Genomic DNA, 24719 nt, shown 5'->3' with positions numbered 1-24719 from the left:
TCCCCCACCATCTGGCCTGCGAAATCCTACCAACTGTCCGTCCTGGCTTGACACAATTCACACCTCTTTAACCTGGGGTTACCCCATCTCTGGATCTGTAAAGATTTAATCACCTGCTAATGGTCGCATTCCAAGCATTGTTTGGCATCTTTGAATTTGTCTATATATGTGTTTCTGGAACATACCTCTTCATTCACCTGAGGAAGGAGCAGCGCACCGAAAGCTAGTGACATCGAAACAAAACTGTTGGACTTTAACCTCGTACTGTGCTCACCCCAGTCCAACGCCGGCATCTCCACATCAGTATTTACTAAGTAAGAGTAATCCGACAAAATATTGGAAGGGGAAATAGTTCAGGTAATGGACGTGATAAAACTAATAGGCAGGATGCACTGGAAAGACTGACTATGCGGAGAGTGAATAAGTCACCTGGTCCGGATAGCTTAAGCCCAGGTTGGGAATGGAAGTGGGTGGGAAGATAGTAGACGGGCTTCTCAATCTCCCAATTTTCTCTTGATATGGGGAAAGATGTCAGAGAATTGGAGAGTGGCAATGTTATATCCTTATTCAAGAAAAGCCGCAAGGACATTCCTCGCAACTACCAGTTGATCATTAACATCGGTTGGGTAAGGTTTTAGAATAATAATCGGGAGAGGTGGGGAGCATCAATAGCACCTTGGATGGGATTAAGGAGAGCCAGCATTGATTTGTAAAATGTAGATCAAGCTCGATTATTCTAATTGAACTTTTTTTTCATCTTTTTTTTAAATTTAGAGTACCCAATTCATTTTTTCCAATTAAGGGACAATTTAGCGTGGCCAATCCACCTACCCTGCACATCTTTGTGTTGTGGGGGTGAAACCCACGCAAACACGGGGAGAATGTGCAAACTCCACACGGACAGTGGCCCAGAGCCGGGATCGAACCTGGGACCTCGGCGCCGGGAGGCAGCAGTGCTAACCACTGCGCCACCGTGCTGCCTGTTAATCAAACTTTTTGAAGCAACAGAAAGGTTGATGAAGGGAATGCGTTTATGCTGTCAGAATAAATTTTAAGAAAGCATTTAACATAAAGGTTGGTTCCCAAATGAAGGCTCATGGAATAGGAGGGTCAGTTTGGATGAAGAATTGGTTTAAGGACAGAAAACAGTGAGTCATGATATATATGGCTATATTTCAGACAGGATGGTCGACACTGGTATTCCCCAAGGATCAGTGCTTGGACAATAGTTTTTTGATATATATATATTTACATAAATTACTTGGATATTGGAATACAGAATAGAAGGGATGGTTTAGCTCAGTGGGCTAGACAGCTGGTTTGTAATGCAGAACAAGACCACAGCGTGGGTTCAATTCTCGTACCAGCTGAGTATTCTGAATTCTCCGTGTACCCGAACAGGCCGAAATGTGGCAACTAGGGGCTTTTCACAGTAACTTCATTGCAGTGTTAATGGAAGCCTACTTGTGACTATAAAAGGATTATTATGATTAATTTCCAATTATGCAACTTGAAGTAATGGCAGACAATGAGGGCGATACCAACCGATTGCAACAGAGCATAGGCTAGCAGAATGGGCAGGTGGAATTTAGAGAATTGTGACGTGATGTATTTTGGGAGAAGGAATAGAGAGAGGCAATATGGACTTAATGGACAGTTCTAAAGTGTGTAGGCACAGAGTGGCCTGGGTGTTCATGTTTATAGATCTTTGAAGGTGGCAGACATATTAAGGGAATAGTTAGCTGAACATATTGGATCTTGGATTTCATAAATAGAGGATACTAAAATAGGGAAGTTACAACTAGAGTATTATGTCCAATACTGGTCACCACACTTTAGGATGTGAGAGTGCAGAGGAGATTCACCAGAATGATTGCAGCGATAGGAGTTTAACCACAGGGTTAGGTTGTGGAGCTGGGGTGGTTCTCCTTGGAGTAAAGGAGATTGAGGGGAGATTTGATAGAGGTGTGCAAGATTAGGACAGGTTTAGATTAAGGTAGACAAAGGAAAGCTGTTCCCATGGGCAGATGGTAAAGGACTAAGAGGAAGAACATTTTCACATAGCGAGTGCTAATGACCTGGAATGCGATGCCTTTGAGGATGGTGGAAGCATAGATAATCAATGGTTTCAAAGAGAAATTGGATGGGTACTTGTAACAAATAAACTTGCAGCAGAGTGAGGAATGGGCCTGACTAGTTTTCTCTACAGAGAGCCAGCATTACTATGTATTTATTTATATATTTACATAAATGACTTGTATTTATTACTATACACAGTAATAAACAACTACGAAACAGAACACCCGGAGGCCTTGTTCATCGTGGCCGGAGACTTCAACAAGGCCAACCTCAAGAGTGTACTGCCAAAATTCCACCAGCACATCTCCTGTCCCACCAGGGGCGACAACACTCTTGACCACTGCTACTCAAAAATCAAGGGCGCCTACCGTTCCATCCCCTGACCGCACTTTGGGAAATCAGATCATAAGACGGTGCTCCTTCTCCCGGCATGCAAACAGAAACTCAAGCGGGAGAATCCAGCTAAGAAGGTTGTGCAGTGCTGGTCCGAGGAGACAGAAGAGCTCTTACGTGACTGCTTAGAGACAGTGGACTGGTCCATATTTAAGAACTCAGCGACCAACTTAAATCAGTATGCCACCGCCGTCACAGACTTCATCAGCAAATGTGTGGACGACTGCGTGCCAAAGAAAGCAGTACGTGCGTTGCCCAACCGGAAAACATGGCTCAATCGCGAGATTGACTCCCTACTGAAGGACAGATCTGAGACGTTCAAGGCAGGCGACCCTGACCTATACAAGAAATCCAGGTACGACCTCCGCAAAGTCATCCAGAATGCCAAGAGAGAATATCAAACCAAGCTAGAGTCACAGACAGACTCTCGGCGGTTGTGGCAAGGACTAAACAACATAACGGGCTACAAAGCGAAGCCGAACAGTATCTCTGGCAGCAGCGCACCCCTCCTCGATGAACTCAATGCATTCTATGCTCGGTTCGAGCAGGTAACCAACAATCCGCTGGCGAGTGCCCCAGCAGCCCATAATTTCACCCATACCCACCATCACAGTTTCCGAAGTCAGATTGGCCTTCCTGAAAGTGAACCCTCGGCAGGCGACGGGCCCAGGCGGGATCCCTGGTCGTGCACTCAGAGCCTGCGCGGACCAGCTGGCAGAGGTATTCACGGACATCTTTAACCTGTCCCTACTCCACTCCGAGGTCCCCACCTGCTTCAAGACGACCACCATCATACCGGTACCAAAGAAGAACCAGGCAACGTGCCTCAATGACTACCGACCAGTGGCCCTGACTTCAGTCGTAATGAAGTGCTTCGAGAGGTTGATCATGAAGCGCATCACCTCCATACTCCCAGAATGCCTTGATCCACTGCAATTCGCATACCACTGCAACCGGTCCACATCAGACACCATTTCCCTGGCCCTACAGTCATCCCTAGAGCATCTCGAAAACAAGGACTCCTACATTAGACTCCTATTTATTGACTACAGCTCCACCTTCAACACCATAATCCCAGCCAAGCTCATATCAAAGCTCCAAAACCTAGAACTTGGCTCCCCACTCTGCAACTGGATCCTCGATTTTCTGACCAACAGACCACAATCAGTAAGAATGAACAACAACACCTCCTCCACAATAGTCCTCAACACCGGCGCCCCGCAAGGCTGCGTACTTAGCCCCCTACTCTACTCCCTGTACACACACGACTGCGTGGCAAAACTTGGTTCCAACTCCATCTACAAGTTTGCTGACGATACGACCATAGTGGGCCGGATCTCGAATAACGATGAGTCCGAATACAGGAGGGAGATAGAGAACCTAGTGGAGTGGTGTAGCGACAACAATCTCTCCCTCAATGCCAGCAAAACTAAAGAGCTGGTAATTGACTTCAGGAAGCAAAGTACTGTACACACCCCTGTCAGCATCAACGGGGCCAAGGTGGAGATGGTTAGCAGTTTCAAATTCCTAGGGGTGCACATCTCCAAAAATCTGTCCAGGTCCACCCACGTCGACGCTACCACCAAGAAAGCACAGCAGCGCCTATACTTCCTCAGGAAACTAAGGAAATTCGGCATGTCCACATTGACTCTTACCAACTTTTACAGATGCACCATAGAAAGCATCCTATCAGGCTGCATCACAGCCTGGTATGGCAACTGCTCGGCCCAGGACCGCAAGAAACTTCAGAGAGTCGTGAACACCGCCCAGTCCATCACACGAACCTGCCTCCCATCCATTGACTCCATCTACACCTCCCGCTGCCTGGGGAAAGCGGGCAGCATAATCAAAGACCCCTCCCACCCGGCTTACTCACTCTTCCAACTTCTTCCATCGGGCAGGAGATACAGAAGTCTGAGAACACGCACGAACAGACTCAAAACAGCTTCTTCCCCACTGTCACCAGACTCCTAAATGATCCTCTTATGGACTGATTTCATTAACACTACGCCCTGTATGCTTCATCCGTGCCAGTGCTTTTGTAGTTACATTGTATGTGTTGTGTTGCCCTATTATGTATTTTCTTTAATTCCCTTTTCTTCCCATGTACTTAATGATCTGTTGAGCGGCTCGCAGAAAAATACTTTTCACTGTACCTCGGTACACGTGACAATAAACAAATCCAATCCAATCCATAGACTCGATGGGCTGAATAGCCATCTTCTCTGCTGCAATAACTGATTCGGTGACTGCAACTGAACATTACTGACATTTTGAAGCCAGAACAAACACTGAATAACTTGAAGGGTGGGGAAATCAGGATATAGGGAGTACACTTAATTAACAAAAATGAAGTTAATGTCACAGCTCTCAGCTTTAAAAGCAACATTGATGATTTGTATGATTATTTTCAACTCGGCATACCCAAGGCACTGAAGCAAGAATACAATGGTGCACAAAATGCTTTCTTGCCCTCAACACATGGGGGGGAAAATAGCACAAGTTGAACATACAACCTCTCTTATCCAAGTTTAATGTGATCCTCATTCCATTTTACTCAGGCCACAGTCCATGCCCTGCTCACCTCACCACAAATCACATTCTCAAGACTCAGCATTTCATGCATTTATTCATTCAATTTTGAGCCGAGTGGCAGGGAGCAGATATGCTTCCTCCACTTAAAAACTTACCATTGTCATTGGTTAAATTTAACAAGACCCCAAAGATTGCTCTCATGCAGTCCTCCACTGCTTTGCCAGTATGACTGGAGGCATTGTAATGTGGGAGGGAATTGCTGTTTGCCATGCAAACCTTGTTATCTTCCCGATTATATCGTGTGATCAGCTGCTCACAGTGTCGTAAAGCCCTGCAGATAAAGCACATTTAACAAGGCATCAGGAGAGGGAAGGTTGTCTATTTGGAAATCTGTGGCTTAGTTCACATTAAACAATTTAAATCATGCAACCCAAATCAGAGTGCAATTCAGTCTGTCACAAAAGATATTGCGGATTGACTTCAGAATTGTAGTAAAGACAGCAGCACGCGGCAAACAAAATGCTTAAAAATGTGGAAGTATTCCCCCCCCACCCCCAGTTCGCACACTTCCATTCTGGAAGATGTAAAAATCCATGTTTTAAAAATGATATTTTTTCCATTTTACCCCTTTTCGTGTCTCCCTGTTGCTCGTGATTGGGATAACAGGGGATTGGCAATGATCAAAAGCTGCCAGGTGCACGACAATCGTCTTGGCTAACTCTCCCGCAGCCTTTAACTTCTCACTCAGAATTCACAATCTCTGCTGTGCTTCAATCCAGAATAACATCGACCTTGTATACTCCAGCTCCTCTTTCTCACATTCACAATGCAACAGATTTCTGCATTTTAAAACTTGGTTTGCTAAGCTGAGAATTCTCACTGACTGGCAGCATGTACACAAGAATGTGTACAAGAACAAAGTCATCCCTCCAACATGGCTCCACAAACCATTCCTCAAACTTGTTCCACAGGACAACCAGGTTGTTGAATTCGACTGATCACCTGAGCCCTTCAAATGCATTCATTTCATGCACACAGTGGAGCAGACAGATAACCTATCATCACAGTTTCAAGCACTGCATTATTGAAAATGATTTACTAAATGATAGCCTAATTGCTGAAATGGACTGAAATACTGCAGGCATTGCTCTGAATACTGACTTCCGAGAGAAAGCGCCATCTACATTCTAGTCTCAAAGCAGCAATGGAACATTAAATGCACTGACTCTCGGTAGGTAAAGGGCAAAGATATGCTGATTCAGCAGTCATCTGTCGACAATCAAAGAATGAAATTACATCCTGTTCATTAAACAAAGCCTATAAAAACTACACAGACTAGGCCATTAAAAAGTTTTTTAAAAAAATACTTTGGTCACAAGCTGGATTTGGAAATTAACAGGTGGGTGGTCAGACATTAGCCACTGCCGTCAGAGAAAAATGCCACATTTCAAAATTAGTCAAGAATGTGGTATTCACTTCCACAAGGGTCACTAACCTCAAAAGCAATTCACAGCCCTTCAAACATCAAGATTCTATTTGGTAGACTAGATAGTGGAACCTGCAATGGTCGTGGCACAATGTTAAAATGGTTCCTCACTGTGCACACTTTCCGACAAGAGTTTCTGCACTATTTGGGGCTGTGGTGGCTCACTTCCCAGGAATCAGAACTCTCCCCAAACATAAATATATTATGATATTTGAATTCCTAATGCTTTTATAGAGAATGCATATACTGAAAAATCCTCATTATCTGCTCCTTGCTAAAAGATGTGTTTTACAATGTTAATGTCACTGTACAGGAGACATTAGAGGCGGTGACCATTATAGAAGCCAAAAATACATTGTGTAATTTTAAAATTTGGCATTTAAATGTGAAACCATCTGTCGTTACTTGTATGAAGTCTGATCACCTTATTGTAACCACAACCTGTGTCATGTGAGAGTACCTTTAAGAAATGTGTGTTTATAAATGGGTGTGTATGAGTATCTGTAGTGAGTACCTTCAAGAAATGGGTGTTTATTACTGCAGTGATGTCAGAGAGTGGGTGGAACTGGGCTGTTGGTCAGCTTTTTACTTTTGTTTTAGGCTGTTTGCTGCAGGGTGTGTTTTAGTTTAATTTTCAGAGCTGGATAGCTGCAGTCACAACCAGGTGTATTAAGAGTCTCTCTGTAATCTGAAGACTGTAAATCGATCCTGGTGATTTAAAACTAATAACAGTAGTGACTTTAATCTGATGTGCTTCTGGTAAAAGGTGTTTTAAGTCTTATAGATGTTAAACATTACTTATTGTTGTATTCTTTGGGGGCTGTATTTGAATTAATGGTTGCTAAGATGTTCAATGTATGTTTTAAAAAGGTTAACTGGAGTTCATAGAATAAACATTGTTTTGCTTTAAAAAATACTTTTCCATTTCTGCTGTACCACACCTGTAGAGTGGGCCGTGTGCTCCCCACACCACAATCTATTAAAAGTTGTGGGTCAGGGGAACCCTATGATACACTTTGGGGTTCTCTAAACCCTGGCCCATAACACCTGGGATTGCAAATTAGGACATGAAATACACCACACATCCCTGCTTTTCATATTTTATTGGGGTCTATTGTATTTTTGGTTTAACAAAACTGTTTATTGATCCGGAATATATTTCATTGACATGTGACCAGGTTCAATGGTTTAATAATCACTGCTCAGTAAAAGGAAATGCTTCATTATCCTCCAACAACAGCAATGATGAACCATGTCCAGAGGTTTCCTGTTGGATTTCCTCAAATACAAAGCTGATGATACTTCCCATCAGACCCAAGCTGCCCTCAGACGAAAAATCATGCTAAAATTAAATTGCCACCATTTGACAGTATCCAAATGAGTTTTGTCTTAATTCTTCGGGACTGAAGGAGTACAGGACAAGTCAGCAGTGTAACTGTGATGCCTGCTGACTGTCAGCCTAACGGTATGTGACAGTTCGCTGCTAAGCAGATGGCAACAATTCCATATTGAGAACAGCATGTGTACCCTGACCTAAAGCCCACACTCTTCCTCGAGATCACATGCTTAGCCCAGAAACAATGACAAAAGAAAAACAGTAGCACACAAGAAAATTACTTAATAAGGGAAGGAGAGGATGAGAGAGGGGAAAGAAACAAGTGCACAAGACAGCAAAGGAAGAAGCAAAAATGAAAAATGCTGCTGGAATTTTCTACGCATTGAGAATCAAAGTTCATAATTACAGTCAACACACTGTTCACCTCCAGATGTGTGTTTGGTCTTTATTCATGGATGGGGAATTGGGTTGAAAATGTTGAAACATGGAAACCAAGCACTGCAGTCTGAAACCAATGTGTTAGGCAGCAACATATCAATATAGAAAGAAGCTTATCCATACCCATTCACAGGACAACACAGTTCAGCCCATCATGCCCATGTTGACACTTCAAAAGAACTATCCAATTCATCTCCTGCTCTTTCCCCATATTCCTGTCATTTGTTTTCCCCTCAAGTATTTAACAAATTTTTTTTGAAAGTTACTATTGAATTTTCTTCCACTGCCCTTTCAACCAGTGCATTCCAGATCACGATAAATGTATAATTGTGTAATTTGTTCTTCATTTTTTGCTCATTATCTGAAATGTGTGTTCTCTGGGGACCGACCCTCCAACCAGCAAAAACAGCTTTTAATCTGCTTTATCAAAACCCCACAATTTCTAACATTTCTAACACCTCTAATAAATCTCCCCTTAGCCTTCCCTGCTCCAAAATTTTTTTTCTTAATTTTTAAAAATGTTTTCCAATGAAGGGACAATTTAGCGTGGTCAATCCACCTCACCTGTACATCTTTTTTGGGTTGTGGGGGTGAGACCCACCCAGACACAGGGAGAATGTGAAAACTCCACACAGACAGTGACCCAGGCCAGGGATCGAACCCAGGTCCTCGGCGCCGTCTCTGCTCCAAGAATAACCTGAACCTCTCGTCTTTCCACTATTGTTGTGTAACTTAAAAGTTTAGAGCTATTACTCACGTTTCTGTTGCTGTACAGGTTAGTTTCTGTAACTCCAGAGAGCTACATCCGATCATATTGCCAGGTAATGATCACCTCCAGAAGACCAGACAGCCATCAACCATTTTTCGACATGAACACAATCTTGGGGGTCACTGTTGACCAGTTGATGAACTGGGACAGCGACAGAATATCATGGCAACATGCTTACCTCAAAGGCTGGGTATTCCGATGAGTGACACACTTCCTGACTCCTCAAAGTCTGTCCTCCATCTACAAGGCTGGCCACAAACATGGTGGAATATTCATCACTTTCTAAGCATAATCTCTTGAGGACAAGGGCAGATGTATGGGAACAGCACCACCTGTAGGTTCCCCTCCAAGTCATTGACTCAGGCACCGTTCCTTAACTGTAGCTGGTTCAAAATCCTGGAACTCGCTTCCTGACAGCACTACGTGAGTTCCTAAAACAGATGGGCTGCAGCGGTTCAAGGCAGCAGCTCACCACCAACTTCTCAAGGGCAATTGGGGATGGACAATAAATGCTGCCCAGCCAGCGACGCCTACATCCCAAGGACAAACAAAACACTTGCATGGACTGCTTCAGTTCCAACAAAAAACTCAACAGCATCCAAGATAACCGGTCTCAATATCCACTCCATCACTGGCAACAGTGTGTACAATCTACCAGCTGCATAGATACAACTGGGCAATGTTTTGTTATCATCACCACCATACCCCGTGGCTTCCAGCATTGAGGATACAACCAACAATGTCATGTAATGTCAAGCATCACCTCCCTGTGAAACCACATACTTATCCTGGAATTTCCTGCCTGACACGAGGGGAGCATCATCACACAGACTGCAGCAGTTCAAGGAGACAATCCACCCATCAACTGCTCAAGTAATCCCAGGATAAGCAACAAATTCCAGCTTCGTCACCATACCAAGATCAAACCTGACAAATGAGTATTTCTCTGCTGGGAAGGGAAGGCCACAGCCACCCTTTTTCCATCTGAATTGCAAGGTGAGGAGAGGGAGAAGTTTGTATACGTGCCGTATTTGAAAGTTAATGCACAGGAGTAGATGTAGTAACAAACTGTTTTAACAAGTGATCAGGGCACAGAAGGAACATTGAAGGAATTATACCAAGCACGGTGAAATTACTTTAAAAACTACAATCAAGCAATAAATTTGTTTTGAGATCGAGATAATTTCCAAGACATGACATGTATATAATTAACCAACTTATTGGCTCTTGGCTACCTTCCCGACATGCTGTCCCCCTCTCTGCCACAGCCTCTGAAATCGGAAGCACAGGGAGGGTTCACAGTGTCAGATCTGTTCCAGCATCTGTGAGAGCTCCACTTTGCCACTAATCAGATTAGAGACAGAAGCACATTCATAAACAAGCCAATATATTGTGTGCAATACAAAACAAACAGGAGCATTTCTATCCCTGGGGGCCTCTGCAAGCAGAGAAGACCCGTGTCAAGGCGAAGATTCTATGCCAATGTGCTGCAGCCTTCCTGTATTTTTTTCAAAGTACGAATCCTCTCCCGAGACCATGGCCTTTGTGACAATAGGGCAATGTCATTATCAGCTCATGGGGGGGCTCTGCAGGGTTTGAGGGAAGCACCAGGATGAAATTAGCTCCTCATAACTGACATGACAAATAGTAATATTCAGACTGAGAATAACCAATAATCATTTCAGGCTGGAGATCAAACTTACCAAGACATATTCTCTCAGCTTTAACCACTTTCACTGCAAAGATCAACTGAAAGTTTGCTTTTTACTTCAGAAAGTGACCAATACACCTGCCTCCACAAAGCAATTTTTCTTGCATTCTGCAGGTGATTCAATGAAGCAGTGATGGTGACAGAATTTTAAGTGCACTGCAACAATTTCAAACCAATGGCCTCACACAGTGTCATAACATGTTGTGGTACCTTGACAAAGGTGCAACGTGAAATAGTTCACCCTCCAACTGCACACAGCCTGAAAGGACGTTGGAAGTAGCCACAATACATCCAGGCATACAAATTAGACCCTCAAACCTGTTCCATTATTCAATAAAATTATGCCAACTCCATATTCTCACCGACGCCCATTACAATTGTTACCTATCTCTGCCATGACCCTGCCTCCACCACTCTCTGGGGAAGAATTCCAAAGATTCAAGGCGCTCAGAAAAAATGTCTATTAGTCTTCGGAAACCCCTTGGGTTAAACTGTGCCCCCTAGTTTTATCCTCTCCCACAAGGGGAAACATCTTTTCAGCACCACCCTGTCAAGTTCCCCGAGGATCCTATAATAATTTCATCATCTTATAGATTTCCAAAAGGGAATAGGATAAGTATTTGAAGGGGAAATTTTGAAGGGCCAAGGGGAAAGATCAAGGAAGGGGACTAATCGGATAGCAAGGCGGCCCAGATGTTCTATTCCAGAAAGCCACTTGTTGAAGAATGATACTGGAGCCAATCCCTGCTCAGTCTTGTATCTACCGCTGAAAACATTTCAAGCATGCATCTCCCAACTCAACCATCCCACAGTTTCAGCGTGTCTCTTTCTGGGTTCAAGTGAAACCTAAATTAATGCCCTCAACCTGGATATAATTAAACATCATTGATATACGATTAACACAAGCAGAAAGGGCGGAATTACTTGCTTTTGTGCTGTGTCCTTTAGGTACATTCATTATTCATAGAATATTTACAGCACAGAAACAGGCCATTTGGACCAACTAGTCTATGCCATTTTTCAAGCCCCATAACCCTTCTTCCAACTGACTTTATCTCACTATCAGCAGAACGTTTATTCCATTTTCTTTCTCATTCACATATTTAACTTCCCCTTAATGCATCAATGATTTTGGAAAAGAGTAAAAACAACAGGGTTGTGGTGATGGGAGACTTCAACTTCCCCAATATTGACTGGGACTCACTTAGTGCCAGGGGCTTAGACGGGGCGGAGTTTGTAAGGAGCATCCAGGAGGGCTTCTTAAAACAATATGTAAACAGTCCAACTAGGGAAGGGGCGGTACTGGACCTGGTATTGGGGAATGAGCCCGGCCAGGTGGTAGATGTTTCAGTAGGGGAGCATTTTGGTAACAGTGACCACAATTCAGTAAGTTTTAAAGTACTGGTGGACAAGGATAAGAGTGGTCCGAGGATGAATGTGCTAAATTGGGGGAAGGCTAATGAAACAATATTAGGCGAGAACTGAAGAACATAGATTGGTGGCGGATGTTTGAGGGCAAATCAACATCTGACATGTGGGAGGCTTTCAAGTGTCAGTTGAAAGGAATACAGGACAGGCATGTTCCTGTGAGGAAGAAAGATAAATACGGCAATTTTCGGGAACCTTGGATGACGAGTGATATTGTAGGCCTCGTCAAAAAGAAAAAGGAGGCATTTGTCAGGGCTAAAAGGCTGGGAACAGACAAAGCCTGTGTGGCATATAAGGAAAGTAGGAAGGTACTTAAGCAAGGAGTCAGGCGGGCTAGAAGGGGTCATGAAAAGTCATTGGCAAATAGGGTTAAGGAAAATCCCAAGGCTTTTTACACGTACATAAAAAGCAAGAGGGTAGCCAGGGAAAGGGTTGGCCCACTGAAGGATAGGCAAGGGAATCTATGTGCGGAGCCAGAGGAAATGGGCGAGGTACTAAATGAATACTTTGCATCAGTATTCACCAAAGAGAAGGAATTGGTAGATGTTGAGTCTGGAGAAGGGGGTGTAGATAGCCTGGGTCACATTGTGATCCAAAAAGACGAGGTGTTGGGTGTCTTAAAAAATATTAAGGTAGATAAGTCCCCAGGGCCTGATGGGATCTACCCCAGAATACTGAAGGAGGCTGGAGAGGAAATTGCTGTGGCCTTGACAGAAATCTTTGGATCCTCGCTGTCTTCAGGGGATGTCCCGGAGGACTGGAGAATAGCCAATGTTGTTCCTCTGTTTAAGAAGGGTAGCAAGGATAATCCCGGGAACTACAGGCCGGTGAGCCTTACTTCAGTGGTAGGGAAATTACTGGAGAGAATTCTTCGAGACAGGATCTACTCCCATTTGGAAGCAAATGGACGTATTAGTGAGAGGCAGCACGGTTTTGTGAAGGGGAGGTCGTGTCTCACTAACTTGATAAGAGTTTTTCGAGGAGGTCACTAAGATGATTGATGCAGGTAGGGCAGTAGATGTTGTCTATATGGACTTCAGTAAGGCCTTTGACAAGGTCCCTCATGGTAGACTAGTACAAAAGGTGAAGTCACATGGGATCAGGGGTGAACTGGCAAGGTGGATACAGAACTGGCTAGGCCATAGAAGGCAGAGGGTAGCAATGGAGGGATGCTTTTCTAATTGGAGGGCTGTGACCAGTGGTGTTCCACAGGGATCAGTGTTGGGACCTTTGCTGTTTGTAGTATATATAAATGATTTGGAGGAAAATGTAACTGGTCTGATTAGTAAGTTTGCAGACGACACAAAGGTTGGTGGAATTGCGGATAGCGATGAGGACTGTCTGAGGATACAGCAGGATTTAGATTGTCTGGAGACTTGGGCGGAGAGATGGCAGATGGAGTTTAATCCGGACAAATGTGAGGTAATGCATTTTGGAAGGTCTAATGCAGTTAGGGAATATACAGTGAACGGTAGAACCCTCAAGAGTATTGAAAGTCAAAGAGATCTAGGAGTACAGGTCCACAGGTCATTGAAAGGGGCAACACAGGTGGAGAAGGTAGTCAAGAAGGCATACGGCATGCTTGCCTTCATTGGCCGGGGCATTGAGTATAAGAATTGGCAAGTCATGTTGCAGCTGTATAGAACCTTAGTTAGGCCACACTTGGAGGAGAGTGTTCAATTCTGGTCGCCACACTACCAGAAGGATGTGGAGGCTTTAGAGAGGGTGCAGAAGAGATTTACCAGAATGTTGCCTGGTATGGAGGGCATAAGCTATGAGGAGCGATTGAATAAACTCGGTTTGTTCTCACTGGAACGAAGGAGGTTGAGGGGCGACCTGATAGAGGTATACAAAATTATGAGGGGCATAGACAGAGTGGATAGTCAGAGGCTTTTCCCCAGGGTAGAGGGGTCAATTACTAGGGGGCATAGGTTTAAGGTGAGAGGGGCAAGGTTTAGAGTAGATGTACGAGGCAAGTTTTTTACGCAGAGGGTAGTGGGTGCCTGGAACTCGCTACCGGAGGAGGTAGTGGAAGCAGGGACGATAGGGACATTTAAGGGGCATCTTGACAAATATATGAATAGGATGGGAATAGAAGGATACGGACCCAGGAAGTGTAGAAGATTGTAGTTTAGTCGGGCAGTCTGGTCGGCACGGGCTTGGAGGGCCGAAGGGCCTGTTCCTGTGCTGTACATTTCTTTGTTCTTTGATGATGCTTCACTGAGGTAGTGGATTCCACATTCTAACCACCGAGTAAAAGGTTTTGCTAGAATTCCTAATTTATTGCAAACTTGTATCATGTTTGGGATTCTCCTGCAAGTGGTAACATCTTTTTACATTAACACTATCAAACCTGTTCGTAATTTTAAAGATCTCCATCAGGTCACCCCCCAGACTTCTTTATATAGAGGAAAAAAGTCTCCGTCAGTACAGTCCATCCTGCTAGGTATAATCTCTTTCTGTTACATTGTATATGTTGTGTTGCCCTATTATGTATTTTCTGTTATTCCCTTTTCTTCCCATGTACTTAATGATCTGTTGAGCTGCTCGCAGAAAAATACTTTTCACTGTACCTCAGTACATGTGACAATAAACAAATCCAATCCAATCCAATTGGACATTCTGAATTCTCCCTCTGTGTACCTGAACAGGTGCCGGAATGTGGTGACTAGGGGCTTTTCACAGCAACTTCATTGCAGTGTTAAAGTAAGCCCACTTGTGACACTAATAAAAATTATCTGGTACCAACATGAAAACATTTTTGTACCATCTCACCTGCTCCTTTTTAGAATATGGAAAGCATAAAATTTACACAGCTGCATGGTCTAACCAAGATTTTATAGATGTGTTTTGAATCCTTTTATACTACTTTCGTGACCTCCCCTGTTATTACTATTTCATAATACCACAGCCCTATTTAAGAGACAGTAACCATACTCACCCAGTAGTTTCATTTCAGTGTAATTTTAGGGTTGGGTAAGAAAGTAGAAATAATACTGAAACTTGCAAAGCCTATTACAGCCAATTAAATGCAGAAAATCTCATCAAGCACTCGACATTAATTTTGGTGCAATCTAATAGAGCTCATTATCAAAAGTGCTGTTCCTGAAGGCAGGTCCCTTGGCTTGTAGTCTTTGCCATGTCGCTTCATCCTGTGTCAATCCTTTCATTTCCAAGCTATCCAGCATCGATGTTCTCCTCCTTCATAGATTCATAGAACATACAGTGCAGGAGGCCATTCCGCCCATCGGGTCTGCACCGACCCACTTAAGCCCTCACTTTCACCCTATCCCCGTAACCCAATAACCCCTCCTAACCTTTTTGGACACTAAGGGCAATTTAGCATGGCCAATCCACCTAATCTGCACGTCTTTGGACTGTGGGAGGAAACCGGAGCACCCGGAGGACACCCACGCAGACACGGAGAGAATGTGCAGACTCCGCACAGACAGTGATCCAGCGGGGAATCGAACCTGGGACCCTGGCGCTGTGAAGTCACAGTGCTATCCACTTGTGCTACCGTGCTGATCCTTCTTAATTTTCCTTGAAAGCTTCCGCCCATAACTTTTCTTCCAATCTCATTTTCTCTTAAGATGTACCCTGCCCGGTCTCTGTTCTGAATTATATTCACCAAGTTCGTTCACTCTTCACAGCACTTCTTCATTTGTTACTTTTTCTGTCCAGCTGATCATTTTCATTCTCTTCCAAAACACATTTCAAAGCTACTGAGCAAGGTGGTCTCCTCCTTCCCCAGGAACCTGTCTCACGCTCACGCAAAACTCCAAATCAAGCACTTTACAAGGCGCTTGAGGTTTCTTTCCGGTTAGCGACTGTCTCTTTCCATTATAATTCTTTTAATTTTTTTCTTCCACCTTCTATGTGTACAAAGAAGGTACAGCACAGAACAGGCCTTCAGCCCTCCAAGCCTGCGTCAACCATGCTGCCTGCGTAACCTAAAACCTTCTCAACTTCCAGGGTCCATATTCCTCTATTCCCATCCTATTCATGTATTTGTCAAGACGCCCCTTAAACGTCACTATCATACCTGCTTCCGCCACCTCCTCCGCCACCCACTACCCTGTGTAAAAAAAGCTTTGCTCGCACATCTCCTCTAAATTTGCCCCTTTGCACCTTAAACCTATGTCCCCTAATAATTGACTACCATCCTGGGAAAAAACTTCTGACAATCCACTCTGTCCATGCCCCTCAATTTTGTAGACTTCTATCAGGTTGCCCCTCGACCTTGGTCGTTCTAGTGAAAACAAACAGAATTTTTCCAACCTCTCCTTACAGCTAATGCCTTCCATACCAGACAACATCCTGATAAACCTCTTCTGTACTCTCTCCAAGGCCTCTACATCCTTCTGGTAGTGTGGTGAGCAGAATTGAACACTATATTCTCAGTGCTGCCTAACACGGGTTCTATCCAGCTGCAACATGACTTGCCAATTTTTATACTCAATGCCCAGGCCAAAAGCAAGCATACCATATGCCTTCTTGACTACCTTCTCCACCTTTGGTGCCACTTTGTGACCTGTGGATCTGTACACCCAGATACCTGCCTGTCAATACTCTTAAGGGTTCTGCCATTTACTGTATATTTCCCACCTGTATTAGACTTTCCAAAATGTATTACCTCATATTTTTGTGGGTTAAACTCCATCTGCCATCTCTCCGCCCAAGTCTCCAGCCGATCTATATCCTGCTGACAGTCCTCATCACTATCCACAATTCCACCAAAATGAGTATGTTTTCCACAAACTTACCAATCAGACCAGTTACATTTTCTTCCAAATAATTTATATATACTACAAACAGCAAAGGTCCGAGCACTGATCCCAGTGGAACATCACTAGTCACAGCCCTCCATTCAGAAAAGCATCCTTCCACTGCTACCCACTGTCTATGACCGAGCCAGTTCTGTATCCATCTTGCTAGTTCAACTCTGATCCCGTGTGATTTCACTTTCTGTACCAGTCTGCCATGAGGGACCTTGTCAAAGGACTTACTGAAGTCCATGTAGACACCGTCCTACCTTCATAATCACCTTTGTCACTTCCTTGAAAAAGTCGATCAAGTTAGTGAGACACAATCTCCCCTTCACAATCCCCAAAGATTTCTGCCAAGGCCTCAGCAATTTGCTCTCTAGCCTCCTTCAGTATTCTGGAGTAGATCCCATCAGGCCCTAGGGACTTATCTACCTTAATATTTTTCAAGACACCCAATATCTCCTCCTTTTTGATCTCAATGTGACCCAGACTATCTACACATTCTTCCCCAGACACATCATCGACCAAGTCCTTCTTTTTGGTGAATACTGATACAAAGTACTCATTCAGTACCATGCCCATTTTGTGTGGTTCCACGCATAGATTCCCTCCCCTGTCCTTGAGTGAGCCGACCCTTGCCCTGCCAATCCTCTTGCGCTTTGTATATGTGTAAAAAGCCTTGGGATTTTCCTTAATTCCATTTGCCAATGACTTTGTGATCCCTTTTAGCCTTCTTGATTACTTGTTTATGTTCCTTCCTACTTTCCTTATATTCCTCATGGGCTTTGTCTGTACCCAGCCTTCTAGCCCTTACAAATGTTTCCTTTTTATTTTGGACTAGGCTCACAATATCCCTCGTTACCCAAGGTTCCCGAAACTTGCCATACTTATCCTTCTTCCTCATAGGAATTCAGGACCGGCATGTCCCTATCAACTGGCTTTTGAAAGCCTCCCACATACCAGATGTTGATTTACTCTCAAACATCCACCCCCAATCTAGATTCTTCAGTTCCTGACAGATATTGTTATAGTAAATAAATAATCTTTATTGTCACAAGTAGGCTTACAATAATGCTGCAATGAAAAGCCCAAGTCGCCACATTCTGGCACCTGTTCGGGTACAGAGGGAAAATTCAGAATGTCCAATTACCTAATAGCACGTCTTTCGGGACTTGTGGGAGGAAACCGGAGCACCCTATTCCTAAACTCTACCCATATTGCCTCGCTGCATGAGCCCTCCGAGGTGTCCTCCCACAGTACAGCTGTGCTAGTCTCCTTAACCAGTAATGCAACTCCCCCATCCTTTTTACATCCCTCTCTATGCTGCCTGAAACATTTAAATCCTGGAATGTTTAGCTGCCAATCCTCTCCTTCCCTTAACCAAGTCTCTGTAATGGCAACAACATCATAGTTCCAAGTACTAATACAAAGTTCATCTGCCTTACTGATATACTTCTCGCATTGAAACAAATGCACTTCAGACCACCAGTCCCACTGTATTCAGCAACATCTCCCTGCCTGCTCTTCCTCGGAGTCCTGCTAGCCCTATTCTCTAGTTTTCATAGGCAATCAGGCCAATTGTTCCTCTTAAAACCCTATGCTGTTTGGCCCTTCTTCCTTGACAGATTCTCTAATCAATCAGTTTCCTCCGTTGAGCATGCCTGTTGATGGTATCCTCATCTTTGTTGGCTGGCTGGCGCTTTGTTTTCTTCATTTACAAATTCATTTACTTTTTCCTGCCCCTCTTGGCTCCACCGTTTTCGGTGTTTTCCACCTTAGATCTTCAGTCCAGCCATTCAATCGGTCCATTTTCATAAGATTATAATCAGAGACTGTGTCAGCTCCCAGCTCAGCCTTTGCGTTAACACTGCTCCTGTATCTTTGTCTCACCATCATTTAGTCCAGTTTACATCTTCCTACATCACCAAACATTTTCCATGAATAACACTTAAATCACTTATTTACCATGAGTTCTGTTCTTTTGCAAAAAGTTCCTTCTTTTGGCCTCACTAATTTATTTTTTAAGTCCATATGGCCTTGTTTTGTCATATCTTCCTTCTGCAACAACAGTCTCCCATAACAATCACATAACTCTTTCCACTCCCCTGTAGGATTCATATCCCAATTTTATTATACATTTCATCAACCTCCCTGTCTGGATCTTGACATGTGACATATAAACCCAAACAATAGAAATGTCGATTGGCTGTCCCTTCAGTTTCACTTGCATTTGTTTATCTGATTCACATTTCATTTCACTCAGTTAGCAGCTTGTGTCGAGCATTACTGCTCCTCCTCCAGAATACATAATTCTCATTTCATCATTCAAAATGTCATCGCCTGCCCACCATACCTTACAAAACTTCAAGCCTGTCTAGGTTTCACAGTTTCCGGCGTATTCCACATCTTGGATCTTCTTCCGTGACTCAGTTTATGTAAAAACAGCCAGACCCTGCATTCTTAAAGCATCTGAACAAGGTTTTATATTTCTCCACAACTGGCGGCTGTTCCTTCAGCTGCCTGGGCCCCAAGCTCTGGAATACCCTCCCCAAACGACTCTACAACTCTTTCCTCCTTTACGAAGCTGGTTAAAACTTAACTCCTTGGCCAAGCTTTTCACCATCTGTCCCATCACTTTAAATAGTTTGGTGTCAAAATTTTGTAACACTCCTGTGAAGCTCCTTGGGATGTTTTATATTAAAGACACAATCTAAATACACTTATTTAAAGACAAGTTATTGCTGTTCCCATTTAATGTTAGAATACTTCCTTTCCCAGAGAAATACACCAGAAAATGCAATGCATGTGTGTGTTGGGTTTTATTCTGCAATTGGATGGGGTGCCACTCAGTGGTTACATGTAGAAAACTGGCAGCACTGATAGAAAATACACAGCTCACTCGGCTCAAACTGCACCACCTTTTGGTCAAAGCCAGGCAACTAGAATGTGTTTCCCTTTGCAGACAGCTGGCGGAGCAGGGAGAGACAGAGTGAGAAGACTGAGGGTTAAGAAAAACACTAAACATTAGCAGAAGAGTGACTGCAACAAGAACTGAACATGCTGGCTATTAATCGAGAGAGAGACCAAAATAAACTGGCCAATCAGAAAATAAGTGTTCTTTTGCCACTACATTCTCAATGATTGAGTGGGATTAGGAACCTGTGACTTAAACCAATGGACTTATTATGCTTCATTGCGGCTGGGTCAATTCGAACCTGCTGATGGTAGTAAGAATCGGCCAGCTGTCCGTGTTCATCAGAATTGCAGAAACATCCCATTTGAAAAATGTCACAGCAATGCACAGTAGGCAGGTGCAATAAGATAGCACCAACAGGAGGCTTCAGAATAGCTACTCAGCAGTCAAATCTTTCACAGAAAACTTCAAACTGAAGATTTTTTAAAAAATTCTCAGGAGGGAGGCCATTTCCAGGGCAGAAGGGACTTGAAGTGGATGAACACTTTAGAACTAGGACCTGTGCATGCGTGCTTTGGCTGATTGTGCAAACCTGTTTGGCACAACAGTAAAAAGGAGGATTATGACAAACAAAAAGGTTCAGAATAATAAAAAACCGAGCTGAATGTAAAATGTATAAAGAAAATCCAGAAATAAATGAGGGGCAAAGAGACAGAATAATAATTCATTCGTGGCTGACATAGAAATGCACTCAAAGAACACAAACCAAACAGTAAAAGGATAGTTAAAGGAGACAAAAAAGCTCTTGTCAAGGCAAAGGACATGGCTGAGGTACCAAATGAATTCTTTGCATCTTTTCACTAATGAGGAGGATGCTACCATGTCACGGATCTTGGTTGCGAGGCGGTAGATTTAGAACGGAGATGAACTTCTCGCAGAGGGTGGTGAATTTGTGGAACTCGCTGACCCATAGTGTGGTGGAACTGGAAGGCATTAAATGGTTTCATGATGGAGATAGATATACTTCTGAATAAAAAAAAACTGGTTACAGGGATATGGGGAACAGTTGGGGAGGTGGATTTGAGATCAGGAAGAGGTCAGCCATGATCTGATTAAATGGCAGAGCAGGCTCGAAGGCTATTTCCTATGTTCCTATATATCTAAAGAGGGAGGCAGTAGTGATATTGGGCAGAATAAAAAGGTGGTACTTGAATTGTCAGCAGTGCTGAGAATAGAAATAGAACATACAGTGCAGAAGGAGGCCATTCAGCCCATCGAGTCTGCACCAACACACCTAAGCCCTCACTTCCACCCTATCCCCGTAACCAATAACCCCTCCTAATCTTTTTTTTGGGCCAATTTATCACGGCCAATCCATCTAACCTGCACGTCTTTGGACCGAAACCCACTCAAGTGAAACCCACGCAGACACGGGTAGAACATGCAGACTCCGCACAGACAGTGACCCAGCAGGGAATCGAACCTGGGACCCTGGAGCTGTGAAGCCACAGTGCATATCACTTGTGCTTCTGTGCTGCCCACAATATTACCTGGTCTGGATGTGATTTTCCTGAAGTTACTGTGGGAACTAAGGAGGAAATTAGGGAATATCTGGTCACACGTTTCCTTGACTGTGAGGTTAGCTTCAGAGGAATAGAGGATTGCAAATGTTACACAACGGTTTAAAAAAAGGCAGTCAGCGCAATCTGTGATGGGGGAAATAGACAACAATCTGGGGAAAAGTTAAATGTCACCTGGAAAAATATAGCTGATAAATGAAGGTTAGCCTGGATGCATTAAAGGTGAAGACTAACTTGATTGAGTTTTTCCAATGACTTTTTATAGGGGGTTATTGATGCGTATGGACGTTTAAAAGGCATTGGACAAAGTAACACACTCCAAAGATATGCAGGTTCAGTGGGGTTAGGGGGATAGGGCAGGGGAATGGGCCTAGATAGGTTTCTCTTTCAGAGGATCAGTGCTGACTCGATGAGCCAAATGACCTCCTTCTACTGTAGGGATTCTATGAGTAACATTCTACAAATATAACTTGAGCAAAATTAAAGCCCATGGATTAAAGAGGCAGTAGTAGTCTGGATGCAAAGTTGACATGGGGACAGAAAACAAAAGGGTGAATAGTTATTTTTCCTGCTGGCAGCAAGTATATACAGGTGAACCTCAGGGTTGTATTAGGTCTTTGGTGACCTGGACTTGGGCATAATTTCACATTTTCAGATAAGAATAATCTCAAATTAAGTGAAAAGTGTGGAAGATGGTGACAGACATTGAGGAACAGAGACTAGTAAAATGGACAGACATAACAGATTCAATTTAGCACAGAGAAGGCTGAAGTGATACTTTGGTAGGAAGAATGGGAAGAAGCAATACAAACTAAATGGATGAATTTAAGGGGGGGGGGGACAGGAACACGTGTACGTTCACAAATCTCTGAAGACGGCAGAACAAGTTGAGAAGACTTATTCTGATCACAGACAAGACCCCAACAGTGGCTAGGATGCTGGACCAAATTCCCAATATTTTAGTTAATTTGTAAGACTGTGCAGAAAGAATGATTTACTCCAGGAGTGATTGCACAAAGAAATAGGAATTTGGTAAAATACTTTATTTGTAACTGGATCAGAACTCGACTCAAAAGCTTTCTCAAAATGTCGGAATACCGTAGCTCCACCCAGCAATGACATCATCTCCCCAAGCTGAAAACAAAATAACTCCCTCGGAACTACCCCTGGTAAAACAATAGTGCATTAGCCAGGCTTTTGACTCTAGCCAATTTCACCCCTGCCTAAAAGCTTTCTGGTATTGCAAAACAAGATTTACTACAAGCCATGCTCCTGCAGTCAAACACACTCACCCAGGCATTTTAATTCTTTAATTGTCAAATGTTGATAATCCAATATATCTACATTCATCCTAAATTCATATATCCTAAATTCATCACACTGTTAAATAACATTGTGTGTTAGATTATCACTGGGACACAAGGTCCTGAGTTCAAGTCCCACTCCAGGACTTTAACACAAAAAGCAAGGCTGAAACTGGAGTGCAGTAGAGGGAGTGCTACATTGGCAGAGATGCTATCTCTGCTGGGCATTTAGAATCACCTGGCACTTTTTTGAAGAGCAGAGGACTTCACCCCGGTGTCTTGACCAATATTCAACCCTCAATCAACATCGCAAAATAGATTATCCAGCTATTAGCACATTGCTGTTCGTGGGATCTTACTGGGCACAAATTGGCATTTCGTACAACAGTGACGACACTTCAAAAGTAGTTTATTGTCTGTAAAGCACCTCAAGACATCCTGTTGTCATGAAAAGCACTGTAGAGATGTAACTTTTTTCTCAATTTTTGGTGTTGTAAATAGAGCCATGAAAGCAAAGTTATGTTAAACATTCATAAAGGCGGCTGGGCTGGGGAATAGTGATAAGTTCAGGGCAAACTGGTCTCAGAATGCAGAAGAGATTTACTAGAATGGCACCAGAGATGAGGGGTCAAGTTCTCTGGAAAAACTGAAGATGCTGGGATTGTCTTTTTGGAGAAGATAATTAGTTAAAGAACCAGAGCATCAAGGAAGCATTTTTTTAAAAAGTGAGTTCTGATTGAAAAGGATGCTGACAGCAGATTCAAAAATAACTTTTCAAAGAGAACTGGATAAATACTTGAATGGGAAACAATACAGAGCCAACACTGGCACAGTGTGCCTAATACCCTCCTTGTATTTGAAGATTCCATGATTTGAGATTGCAAGGTGCACTGCTGAACAGAGACAAAGCAGTTCCCTCAATTACCCTCGGATGTAGAATCAATCAGGCGAGGAGCAGCTGGGCTGGGATGGGACTATGATTCACAGATATGAGGTGGTTGCTGTGTGCATATCCAGGAATTCGTGTTTATATGGCCACCCACACCACATATTTTGTATCAAGTATTTTTGGTTGCCAATTGTTGATTGTCAAAAAACTACCATAGCAGTAAACGTCACAGCATGTAAACTCACCAGCAAATCAGGAAGTTAAAAGGGCTTTGAACCAGGAACAACAACTGGTTGTCTCCTTGGACACCGGAAGGGAAATTAAATCAAATGCAGTCTTCAGGTTAAGTGGGTGATAGAAGACAAAGATTAGGGTAAAGATAGTATCGAATGCCCAATTTAAAAAATCACACATTATGTTCTCATTTCCATGACAAATTTCTATAACTACCCTTACAAATGTGTGCTGTACATTCCTGTCAAAATACTTAGTAAGTTACCTACAATACATACTTACATGGCGGAAGAGATGATGAGCTGGGAGTCTTTGTATGCTATAAGATAGCCCTGGTTTTCTGGATTGTGAACTGTAACCTGATGAAAAAAACAAATTAAGCTGGGCAGTTCACTTTCTCCAGAGCACATTCAAGAAATGAAAGGAAGATGAAGGGACCTTGCATATTAGCAAAGGCTCCACTTACCATCAGATCACTGTTCAAGCTCAAGATTCAACTTTTAAACTAAGAGCCACTCTACAATTAGATGCAGAATGGAGTGTTGGGACAGGGACCGACAGTTACAATTTCCCACAAAGTGAATACAACTCCAGATTTTAAAATCAGGCACGCAGCGCGACAAATTTGATTCTACGCATTTAGAAAAGTTTTGCTACAATATCACCCACCCTCCGTCTGTCTCCAGTTTGGTTGGAACAACCAGAGTGTTGCGCATCTGATACTGAACTATTGGAGAGAACCCAACCTATAGGTTTTATCCATACCTCCAGTATTGGGTTCAGACGCTGCTGATGCTATTAAGAAGCATCGGGCTTTGTCATCAGCTGCCAAATTCAGAGAGATGGCTTGGCTC

General features: G+C 43.3%; 1 protein-coding gene across 1 annotated transcript in view; it reads right to left on the bottom strand.

Moving 5' to 3' along the window:
- Positions 1-24719, bottom strand: part of LOC140403474 (wings apart-like protein homolog) — an 80605-nt gene that overhangs the window by 39043 nt on the left and 16843 nt on the right. Inside the window, exons 7-8 of the mRNA XM_072491374.1 lie at positions 24148-24224; positions 5163-5338 (exon numbers count right to left, since the gene is read on the bottom strand). Coding sequence (XP_072347475.1) covers positions 5163-5338; positions 24148-24224 — 253 coding nt within the window. The remainder of the gene's footprint in view (positions 1-5162; positions 5339-24147; positions 24225-24719) is intronic.

Source organism: Scyliorhinus torazame, chromosome 28 (genome assembly GCF_047496885.1).
Source record: "Scyliorhinus torazame isolate Kashiwa2021f chromosome 28, sScyTor2.1, whole genome shotgun sequence".
Taxonomy (NCBI): domain Eukaryota; kingdom Metazoa; phylum Chordata; class Chondrichthyes; order Carcharhiniformes; family Scyliorhinidae; genus Scyliorhinus; species Scyliorhinus torazame.
This window is presented reverse-complemented; position numbering and strand designations above follow the sequence as displayed.